The 12254-nt window shown below is 45.5% G+C and overlaps 1 protein-coding gene and 1 pseudogene across 1 annotated transcript; one reads left to right on the top strand and one right to left on the bottom strand.

Moving 5' to 3' along the window:
- The window catches only part of LOC133360679 (zinc finger protein Xfin-like), a 265251-nt pseudogene that overhangs the window by 206088 nt on the left and 46909 nt on the right, over positions 1 to 12254 (top strand).
- Positions 8634 to 12187, bottom strand: LOC133360495 (zinc finger protein OZF-like). Its single transcript, XM_061579257.1, has one exon. It carries the CDS (start codon positions 11707 to 11709, stop codon positions 10150 to 10152), a length of 1560 nt encoding a protein of 519 aa, XP_061435241.1. The 5' UTR covers positions 11710 to 12187; the 3' UTR covers positions 8634 to 10149.

Below are 12254 nucleotides of genomic sequence, written 5' to 3'. Positions count from 1 at the left end.
TATTGCGTTACATCGGTTCTGATACATCATGACTCCGACGAATATTCATTTTTGTTTTTGTTAAATCCTGGGAAACGCTAGGTAGCGGTTTCGAACGCATTTATGCGTTACCTTCCTCATGTTGCCTCGTTCACCACTTATCACTTCGATAATTCGATCACGGTTTTCGGGTTCGTTTTTGTAGTTTCCTCTCTGACTCTCTGTGTCGTGGGAGTGTGTGGTGAAAAATTGTGCTGCACATAACCAGAATTCGCGCACACGACCCACTTTGACACTTGGTTCGAGGCATTCGCTCTCTCTGCGATTACATGCACATTTGCCGAGTCAGTGTGTCGATTTAATTCTGTCCCTCGTAATGTTGCCCTCTTTGTTTTTACTAGTGTGTTGGATTTCAACACCATTCCCGGTACGTCATGGACATTCATCTCCATTTTAGCACTCCGATCCACATAATTTTTGGTTTCCCTTGGATATTTTCCATTCAAAGGCTCATGCCTGCGCTCCTCAGGGCGTGTCCCTGCTGTCTGTTTTTGTACTGTCCGATCACGCTTCAATTCAACCCTGTCCTTGTATTCGATCCGCGCGTCATTTACGGGAGCACTGTCCACGTTTTTGCCCGCCCTGTCACTTGCAGCCTGCCTGTATTTCACATTGAGCGCCGGGTTTAACACCTCGGCGGGTGTGGCGCGTATGGGCTGCCCGCTCTCAATCACTGTGGATGGTTCATCACGTATTTGGACCGTATTCTGTGTTATTCCTCTATTCCCTCCTGGTATAGCCGGTGGAGGAATTGGTCGGAATTGGATCGATTGTGTTTGACCTCCCATCCTGCGATTCTCGTGAATGTTCGCATCCATACCTCCGCGGTATGTGTAACACCTTCCCGCTAGGTGGTTATCTTCCCATCTCTGTGCGTAATTTGAACCTTGCGTGTGTCGTGGGATGGGGTGTTGATATGGTTCTGCTCTGAACCTCTCCCTCCTACGATTCTCCTGCACCCTTGGCCCAGTGTTTTTCCCATTTGGGTGCCAAATTTTTCCTGGATTGTTACTTCGCCATCCCTGTGGGTAATCTTGACCTTGCGCATGTCGGGGCATGGGGTGTTGGTATGGTTCTATTCTGAACCTCCCCCTCCTGCGATTCTCCTGAATGTTCGGCTTTGTGCCGCTCTCATTCTCGTGCCAACCTCTCTCTGGGTTATTTTGCCATGTGTGCGTGCGTTTCTGCTGCTCTCTGCATGGTGGGACTGCTCGGTGATTTTTATTCCTCTCTGAGAGGCTGGGTTCCTCATCCCTCTCCCTGTGTTCTGGATCCGAATTATGATTCTTAGCTCTGTATAACCATGCCATGTACGCCTTGCTCTCTATGCGGCGTAAGGATGCGGTTTCTGGATTCAAAACCATTCTCACCCTTTCTGTAATCTCTGGGCTCAAGGATTCAAAAAACATAATTTTGAACATTTTATCCCCTTCGTGGTATTGATTCACATCGCCTGCGTAATACGCTCTTTTAAATTGGACGAGGTAGTCACGTGGATCTTGGTCCATGCCCTGGGTCATCGATTTTACAGCATAAAACCCCTCAGTGAGTGTCGAATATTCTCCAAACTTCCGAATCACTGCCAGGCTCAATTGTTTAAAATCATTTCTAACCTTGTGTGGTAGTGACTTTACCCACGGAATAGATTCTTTATGTAAGGTCCGTTTCAACAAACTCGCTTTTTCATCCCGTCTCCTCAGCCCTCTAATCATTGCCTCCTCTTCCACTGTCGCGATATGTGTGTGGATATCCATAGTCTTATTGTGGGGGTCAAAATCGGGAATTCTGACTAGAGCCTTGTCCATCAACTTAAGGGTTTTACTGGTGAACAGGTATTCCGAAAGTTGATTGCTGACAGCGTCATCATCAAACAAGTTATCATCAGGCAATCTGTCACTTTGGTCTGTGCTGTGTCTCTTGTGTTTAAGTGGTGTGCATTTTCTGTGTGCGCGCCCAGGGCCGTGTCGCTCGTGTTGCCATTTCCCTTCAGTTTTTGCCTCTGCCCTTAGTGTACCATGTCCTGGCGATTTTACTTTAACTTTTGTGCGATCAATCCCTGGACTCTGTCCACGTACCCAAGAGAGTGATTTGATGTTACTTCCATATTTATTCTGTGGCTCAACGTCTGTGAGTTTCGCTGGTGTCGCGAGCTTTGATTTCTCCTCCCTCTCGAGGGTGTGAGGACATTTCTCGTCGTTTATTAGAGACGATTTCTCTCCCGTTTCCTTTCCAAAATTTCCTTCATTCCACAATCCCTGTCTGTATGCCTGTGTGAGAAGGTATGAGTCCTGTCCTGCCTTCTCTGCAGTTTTTGCATCGTGTTTGCCTTCGTTACTTTTTATCCAGTCAATTAGTTTCCCCCAAGGTGTGTTCGTGTTATCGATACAGCTCCCTTCCCATATGTCTCTCTGACTGTACTGCTTTGTAACAGATTGGTCGGTACGTTTAAATACGAGCTCCCCGTATCCCATAACCCATTCAAATATTATTCTTAATCCTAGCATCTTAAGTATGGCAAGAGTTACCTTAATATTTCTTTTCAGAGTGCATATAAACAATTGTATCACAGGATGCGTCAGTTCAACTCGAGCAAATAATCTCAGCCCAGCTGTCTTTGTTATACTCTGATACTCTGGTATTTCCCTTCAGAGCGCGTTTTGTTTGTATACCCCCGTTTACAATCACAAGGCAACGTTAGTTCACAACACTTTGATTAACACATCAGTGATTCGTTCCTGAATTCATGCACAAACTGTCTGCGAGAGATCCCGGAAGACGAGCCCCCATTATGTTGTATATGTTGGGTATGAAAATTTGTTATGTTGTATGCGTGCGTGGGTGAAATTATTATGTTGTATATGTGGGTTATGAATATTCAGTGGAAATAATAATAATTAAATGAAATTTGGCCAAATGTGTAATTATCCGGAAATATGTTAATTTATGTAATTACGCACATTTTAATTATGCCAATTCGAGAGGTAATCGTATTAATTATGCGAGTGGGTGTAATTATGATAATGCAAGTCGTTATGATAACCAGACCCCGGTTCACCCCGTTATCGCTTTAACATTTACTGAGTATGTATTAGTGTGTTTATTAAGGTCACCAAGTTCAAATCTCAACGCAGAAGCAGATCTTATGCATAGATTTCAGGAAAGAATCACACAACCACTTCTGTATTGATCAATTTATTACTAATTCAACCTTAACTATGATATAGTATGCGAACTCTCAATCCCGGAACGTCAATACGGCATCAATACAGTATCATCAACGATTGTCTGATTTCACTTTGACAACGGCACATGGATCCCGCATAACGCGATGGTTCTTAGTGAGAGAGAGAGTCGTTAAAACATGCAAATATTATGCTAAGAAAACCTTAACGTTAATGAATGATTATACTCAATATTGTTCACGCAGTACCGCACTCCTTATTGATCATACGCAACCCTTATCACGTTGTTAACACCTTGGGTCACGGAACAGTTGAATATTCTGTAGAGGATGCGAGTACGTGCGGCGATTATGACTGAAAGATACTTGAAAGATTATACGGCGATAAACAAAAACACAATCAAAACAGTTATTATTCTTAAAGGCACCAATCTCAACAGATACATCGGCAGGTTATCTCAGAACGGCTCGGAGTAAGGGCCTGCGATGGTGCTCCTTTTCCGAAGATCGTTATCTTATACCAAGTTTACTAATTGGGGACCAGATCACCTGATAAGGGTCCGGTGGGCCACCACTCCCCACGTGAGCGTGGCTCGGCGGAAGGAGGTGCCAAGAATCAGTTCGTATTGATGGATCTGTTGGGAATTTATGCGATTAAGAGTACAGCCCACTAAATATTAAAGATAAAAATTAAGAATACTCTTATAAACGACGGATGGCCACCACTCGGTCTCGTTGTGATGCCTTCCCAGCCACGGATGACTTATGGGTTCGAGTGTGTTTGAGTGGTAAGAGTTGTCTTGAATAGTCAGTGTTCGGAGTCGATTCTTTATGTCAAACAGACGCCTGGTGGTCGTGTGGTGAGGGGGCGGTGCGCGTCATACGTATCAGGCGCTCCCCTGTCACCGTGGTGAATTGGCTCGGATGGCTGTTGATACGCTGTCGCAGTTCGGAACCCGGTCGGTAGGTGGCGCCCACAACTCGCTCGTAGCGTGCAGCGCTGGATCGTCGCCAAGTCGCGACGCTCACCACCGGCGGCAGCGGAGATCTCCGGCGGCAGCAGAGATTGACGAGCTGAAGATGAGTCGAGCCGACCCGCTGGTCGCAGCTCGCTCCTGAGTCGACCCTCCCGGTCGAGCTCGCTCCTGGGTCGACCCGCTGGTCGCCCTCGCTCCTGAGTCGACTCTCTGGTCGCACTCCTGAGTGGACCCGCTCTGGTCGCACTCGTTCCTGAGTCGACCCTCCCGGTCGAGCTTCTGAGTGGACCCTTCCGTCGCACTCGTTCCTGAGTCGACCCTCCCGGTCGAGCTTCTGAGTGGACCCTCCCGTCGCACTCGTTCCTGAGTCGACCCTCCCGGTCGAGCTTCTGAGTGGACCCTCCCGTCGCACTGGTTTCCAATGCTCAGGATCCTTTACTTTATGCCGAAAATTCCCCCTGGATCCCGCCCACAAGGCGGGGCTTCTTCCGATTTTTGCTGTGTCAGGATCTGTCCGTAGGCAGGTGTGTCCATGTGTCTGTCCGTATGTCCGTGTGTCCTTGTGTGCATCACTGACGGTATATTCGTTGTCACACTCCCTCCATAAAACCCACGAGCAAACAATCAGATGTTACAAATTGCCTCGAAGTCGTCTCTCTGTCTGGGTGCAATATTATCTCTTGTCTGGCCTTCTTCATGACCCAAAACACAGACGTTACAAATCGTCTCATAGGCGTCTTTGTTCGTGTTGCACAACCTGGAGGGAGGGGCAACACTCTCTCCGACCCGGCGCACAAAGAAATGGTTAAAAAGTTTTAAGTTAACATTTGTCCCTTACTATTTCACAGTTATGATTCTGTATGTAACCTAAGGTCTGTCGTTTCCCATCGTGGTTCCCGACCCAAGTGTAGGTGTTTCCCCGAGCGTACACACACTCCTATCCCGCGCTGCGGGGATACAAAGACGGCCGGGATCTCCCTTTCTCTCCGACCCTGGGTTTAACATTGTTTTTTTTTTTATTATGTATTTATATTCCACCTGGTTGTGATTCATCTCGTTATCCTGGCTTTTCCATAAGTTTTACTTTGTCTTTTCATGCATATACTTATTACTATTAATTTATTTCCGATATCTTAGGTTAAGGGGTAAGTTTCTTGATCCTAGGAATTCGTATTCCTTGGTGCCTGGATGGTTATATAAGCGGAATATAGTTTACGGTGAATAGCGTTAACATTGATGTTATGTGCGATATTATGTATTGTGATGTCTTTAACTTAACTTGTTTGTCAGGGCTTTACTGACACGAAGTTGCATTCCATGGTCCGCAGTCTTTGCCCCACCCTATCTCTGCTCGCCGTTGTTGTTGCCTGCCGTTAATTCAAGGCCTCATTAATTTCCGTCACTCCTGAGTAGGTGAGGGCGGTTGAACCTTGGAGTCAGTTCTGGTTTTTGTCTGCCTGCTTCTTCTTGTGTCCCCTGACCCCGGGAGTTATTATTCTACTTTATGGCCTGTCGAAGCCCCACTCGCTGTTGCTGGGCTGGTGTTGTTCCCGGCTTTTTGCTTACGTTTGCAGTTCGCCGTGCTCTTAATTTCCTTCCCTCGTCAACCTTATATCGACTATTCGCTCCTGTCTGGGTGCGATTCAATTTTGACTTAGGAAGGTTCTGATTGTCATATGCTTCGGGTCGAGTTGTATAGAAAGTATTGAAGTATGGAAATAGCATTTCATATTGACTTAATGATGGTGATGGTTCAGTAGGCGTAACTTGTGACCTGGTTTAATTGGAGTGGGTGTGAATATCAATAACTTTAGCCTACTCTGTTGTTAAATTCCGACTTTAACGTTACTTTAATAGCAATACAGAATAATTGAGCTTTTTGTCTTAACTAGGCGAATGCGAACTTCTGGTGACCCCCGCAGCCGTGTTGTTCAGCTGGGTCTTGTGCCTTGAGAGATATACAACCCTCTTTTAAATCACCTCTCCCCCTGTGCACGTGTTCTAACTAGCTCGGAATTCCTGAACACACAATCAGTGATGATTCCTGGCTTTCTGTGGTTGTGATTTAGACAAAGGCGCCTCTGTTTTCTTCCATTGCCTTTGAGTCGACACTGCCCTATTATTTGCCCATGTGCTGAGGTCATAGAATTCGTTTTGACTTCAGTAATATTAACATTCAGTATTGGATTAGCAAATGGGCAATGGTTCATTGATGTAGCTCGCAGCCTGGTCTCCAATTTGAGCGAGCGCGAGGATCGATAATTTAGCCTACTCTGTTGTTGAATTTCGAATTTTGACGTTACTTTAAAACCATGCAGGATGATTGGGCTTTTGCCTTAACTATGTCTGGCTGACACTCCCACTGTCTCTGCCGCCTGCACGGGTGACATGTGCCCGTTCATCAGGCCTTATCTTCCCTTGAAGCAAGGTTGTAAATTCTGCCATCCTAGCCCTCCTCCGGTTCATTACTTAACAACACCTGGTGTTTTGCAGTTTGCTGCGCTTGGTGTGTTTCACTCATTAAAAAAAACAAGTAAAAAGATAATATATAAAAATCATCAAATATTATTAATCTCAATTATGGAAGAAGGGTTAGGATACAACAGGAGGACGCGGGGATCGATCCCGCGACCTTTGGCATGGGAAGCGAGGGCGCTACCAACTGCGCTACTCCGCCAGGGCCTGCGGAGGTGCCACGCTCTGGGCTCCTACACTGTGACGTTCAGCCAAAGCCATGAATGAGTTCTATTTGAATAAATGTAAAATACATTTTTTTTTGCCAAAAAAAGTGTAAAATTTTGGAATTTTTTTTTCACGAACATTGTCACGCACAATGAGTCTGTGTGGAAAATGTCAGCTCGATTGGATCACGGGAAATGGGTTAAAAAACGACCGCAAGATTTACACAGTCCAAAGCAAGCAAGCAAGTGAACTTAATATAAAGGATTTAAAAAGAAGCAAATCGACATACTAACCTATGCCGTTTTTGGCCAATATTGGCCAAATGTTTACAGCTTTCTTTTTCAACAAAAGTTAATTCCTCCCTTTTGTTTAGCATTAGTATGCTATATATTGCATTAAAAGTAGGATATTTCACCATGAACATTTCATGTAAAAAAAAAAATTAACCCGTAAAAACAAAGTCCTCTCGTCCTCTGGCTTGAGATGGCTGCCACCTATGGGTCAGATGATTGCCTGCCACCATTAAGCAATTGGTAATTAAATAGAAAAAAAAGTCCTAAAAAGAGTAAAATTTTGGAAAAAAATTTTCACGAAAATTAATTGTCACGCACAACGAGCTCGATTGGATCACGGGAAGTGGGTTAAAAAACGACCTAAAGATTTGCACGGTCGTAAGCGCACAAGCAAGCAAGGAAGTGAACTTAATATAAAGGATTTAAGAAGCAAATCAGCATACTAACCTATGCCGTTTTTGGCCAAGTGTGAGTCTATGTGTAGAGGAGTAATATGGGGATGTGACGTCATGCTCGCTGTCCAGTGCAATGACGTCATGGGATGTGACGTTATGCTTTCTGGGCGAGGCGATGACGTCATGTCTCCTCTAGGTACTTAAGGGGGACCCCGTGACGAAAGTAGGGTCACTTTGGGAGCCCGGGATAGAGAGCGGTTGAAGAGCCAGCCAGGGGTAGAGCTCAGGGAGTCTGGAGACAAGCCGGCCGTAGTGATAGAAGAAGGTGCTGCTCTCCCTGGTCGGTGTTGGCTGAACCCCCGATCCGACTCGAGGGAGGGAGCCCTGGAGCTAGCCGAGCCAGGAACAGAGTGAAGGTTCGTGTGAAGGACCCCTACCCCTGGGGAAATTACCCGAAACGCTTAATAAATAACTGGCGCAAGCCCTTAACTGAAGACCTGTCTCCGCGTCGTCATTTGCGCCTCAACATTTGTATGCGAGTCCATGTGTGTGTGTAAGTCGATGTGTGTGTGTTCGAGTCGCTGTAGGTGTGTACGTCGATTTGTGTGTAACTACATGTGTGTGTATCTAAAGCGAATGTCTGTGTGTGTCGATGTGTTTGTGTGTGGGGGTCGATGTTTGTGGGTCTAAGTCCATGTGTGTCTTTTTCACCCGGGCAATGCCGGGTACTTCCCGCGAGTACTCTTATATAAGCGCACTTCATCTATCTGTGATGAACGCTGCACTTTCCATCGTTTTTATGCAGGGGGCGCTGCAAACCTACACGCACCCTGCATGAACGACGGAGGCACAGGGACAGACGTTCGATCGCGTTGGAATCGAACTGTAGACGGCGGTCTTCTCGCACGGCCAGCTCTGTGTCGCCTCATCTCCACCCCGCGATCCCAACCAGGTGAAAGTCCGCATCGAACCGAACCCCGGTAAGGCCATCTAGTTAACTGGAGAAAATTCAAATGAAATGTCGTTTTCAACGAAGTCTTCCAGATGTAAAATGATAAGCTTTTATTGAAGAAACACAATTCAAAACAATACAATTCAAAGTTGTTTCATTTTAAAACTTCAAAACGGAGCATCGGGTGCTTGCGTGGATGGATCGTTCGTATGCAATTTTTTCGTGACTTTCCTGGCCCAAGGCCGTAAATCGTTGCGAGGGGCATCGCAGGCAGTCAGGCTTGCTTCACCCCATGGTTGTGAACATCCAGACGTTAATCGGCAAGGACCATTTCTTGTCCAAGTTCGCCAACATATAAGACATCAAGCAAAATTATGAGTGTCGTGGAGAATGTATCTACTAGATGTGCTCTGCCTTGTAACCGAATACAAATCTGTACCAAAAATGCATTTCAAATGTGCTCTTAGAATTACCTCCTTGCTATGAAGCAGATCAGCAGACACGACATCTTTCATTTATCGATCTCTCCACGAAACAAATGAATGTTTTACACAAACTATAACTAGCACAGCCGTCTGGGAGTGCGCGTCAATGATTCAGTGCAAGCCACCTGTGGACCCTTATTGGTGCACAGCGTCTCAACCGCAGCCGGGCTTGTTTCAACCGATCGTTACGGACATCCAGACGTTAATCAGCAAGGAGCATTTCTACGTCAACACGTAATGCAAAATTATAATTCGTGTTGTAGAGAATGTACCTCCTCTATGTTTAACTTTAAAGTGGTTTGCCTTGTAACTGATGAATGATCCGAGTGTGCTCCCTATTTCAAAGACAATGAGTTGTTCCAGAGGGAGATGCTTCCTGAAAACACAAAAATACCCTTTGACCTGTATCACAAGAACAATGAATCTCACCTGAGTGATCTGTACAGGTTACTCCAAAAACACACACTTTGTCCTAACATCACTTAATCAATGTTTGACCCTCATAGACAAAATGTTACACGTACGCACACCATCAGACAAGTATTCATTCTAAATTATTGACAATCATTTTTACGAAGTTAAATTACTGCACTGAAATATGCTGCATCAGGTTACATCGTATTAACAAGATAAACAAAAACACTGTCTGCTTAATAGTGTATGTACAACATACTATTGTGTCATTCAAAACGAGTAGGCCATTGCATGCTGGCGTCTGGGTCAACATTTATAAATTCTAAACATTACCTACAAACTCCACAACTGAGATGCCACATCAACCATCGCCCCCTACTGACAGGCTCTTGTCCACATGCAGGCCGGTGCAGGGCCACCACCTTGTGCCACACAGGGGCAGCTGCTACTTGGGGATGCTCTTCGAGTGTTTGAGACGAGATACGATACAAAACTCCGAGTTGCTGAGGTGATTAAGCAAGCACAATATAAATGCAATTGATAACATAGTGAATGCTTGGGAGCTTATTGGCTCCCGCTCCTGGTTAGAGATCTACCCAACACACAGGTCCACAAAGACTGGCCGCTCTTACCCTGCAGGTTGAACCTAGCAACTGAGTGTTCAACTTCAAATTCTTGTCATTAAAGGCCTGTGACAAAGGTGCGTCTATTGGAGCGACATCGTCTCAAGCTTACGCATCTCCCGGGTCTCCATTTGACTTTGTATTGTCTCGGAGGAAGTCCACCCACACCTCCACTTCCACAAACTGCTGGGAGTTGCCTCGCTCTGCCTCACAGTCAGAATTCTCCTCCTGCTTCACGTTGCCTCCAGCGATGTGAAGGTCCGATTTTGGAGTTGAATCTTCATCTTCACATTTTACCTTCACTTCTTCACTCTTCACCATCACTTCTTCACATTTTACCTTCACCTCTTCATATTTCACCTCGTTACCGTTAAAAGTGTCCAAGCTGGGATTTTCTTCCAGTTCTTGTTTCATGAGGGATGGGCTCATTGCAGCACTTAGACTTTCACAAGCTGATTTCAGACTCCACTCCTTGTGGATCTTCTGATGCATGTGTGTTCTCTGGTGTACTACAAGAGTAGATGAATGTGCAAACGCCTTCCCACACACACTGCACTTGAAGGGTTTCTCTCCCGTGTGTGTTCTATGGTGTACATGAAGAGTAGATGACCCTGCAAATGCCTTCCCACACACACTGCACCTGAAGGGTTTCTCTCCCGTGTGTGTTCTCTGGTGTTTTTTAAGAGTAGATGAACGTGAAAACGCCTTCCCACACACACTGCACTTGAAGGGTTTCTCTCCCGTGTGTGTTTGCTGGTGTTTTTTAAGAGTAGATGAACGTGCAAACGCCTTCCCACACACACTGCACTTGAAGGGTTTCTCTCCCGTGTGTGTTCTCTGGTGTGCTACAAGAGTAGATGAACGTGCAAACGTTTTCCCACACACACTGCACTTGAAGGGTTTCTCTCCCGTGTGTGTTCTCTGGTGTTTTGCAAGAGTAGGTGAATCTGAAAACGCCTTCCCACACACACTGCACTTGAAGGGTTTCTCTCCCGTGTGTGTTCTCTGGTGTACATGAAGAGTAGATGACCCTGCAAATGCCTTCCCACACACACTGCACCTGAAGGGTTTCTCTCCCGTGTGTGTTCTCTGGTGTTTTTTAAGAGCAGATGATAGTGCAAACGCCTTCCCACACACACTGCACTTGAAGGGTTTCTCTCCCGTGTGTGTTTGCTGGTGTTTTTTAAGAGTACATGAATGTGCAAACGCCTTCCCACACACACTGCACTTGAAGGGTTTCTCTTCCGTGTGTGTTCTCTGGTGTACATGAAGAGTAGATGACCCTGCAAATGCCTTCCCACACACACTGCACCTGAAGGGTTTCTCTCCCGTGTGTGTTCTCTGGTGTTTTTTAAGAGCAGATGACTGTGCAAACGTTTTCCCACACACACTGCACTTGAAGGGTTTCTCTCCCGTGTGTGTTCTCTGGTGTATATTAAGAGTAGATGACCATGCAAACGCCTTCCCACACACACTGCACTTGACGGGTTTCTCTGCTGTGTGAGTTCTCTGGTGCTGTGTCAAATGTTCAATATGATCCGTGCTGTATGCACACCAGTCGCATTGTTGCCTTGTCGTACCGAGCTGCGCCGACTGCCTTTGCTCCATCAGACAAATTCTGCAGAGGAAGCGACAGCTGCAGACAGAAAAATATAATATCCACACCATCTACACGTCAGTATCAATGCACAGAGGAATGCCTATATATAAAGTCACACGTGACTTACACGTCTATACTTATTCATATATTCATGATATAGTGAAAAAGTGTCCCAAATTCATCACAAGGGCTGTTATGGCACACAATGAGAGGGCGAATGGTCATAAAATGCCTGGAAGCCCTTGTATCTTCAAAATGAACGTTAACCCAAAACTCTGAGCACACAATTTCGGCTGTCTGGCTTCAAAATAAATGTTTATGAAAGCTAAATTTAGCTGACAAAGCAAAGGGTGTTGAAAATAATACTATTTGTATTATGCACAAATGCATAAATGAATGTTCTATCACAACTTAGAGGTGTGAAGCCAGGCTCAGATGTCCTTGATTGCTGGGATGAACAGTTCCGACTTCAGCTGCTGCACGTGTGTGCTGTGATCACTTCCTGACTCCATTCTTACAAAGAGTTCCAGAGGAAAACAAAAATAAACTACTGTTTTGATATAACCTCCGTGCTCAATAGAGTTAATAGACTTTACTGCAAATACAAACTCAT

Source organism: Lethenteron reissneri, chromosome 69, assembly GCF_015708825.2.
Source record: "Lethenteron reissneri isolate LAM-NWPU_2019-01 chromosome 69, ASM1570882v1, whole genome shotgun sequence".
Lineage (NCBI taxonomy): Eukaryota > Metazoa > Chordata > Hyperoartia > Petromyzontiformes > Petromyzontidae > Lethenteron > Lethenteron reissneri.
Note: the sequence above shows the minus strand (reverse complement) of the source record. Positions and strands in the feature narration are given on the sequence as shown.

Excerpts from the sequence above, each read along its gene's own strand:
- LOC133360495 (XM_061579257.1), bottom strand. The coding sequence starts at position 11,709 with ATGGTGTGGATATTATATTTTTCTGTCTGCAGCTGTCGCTTCCTCTGC.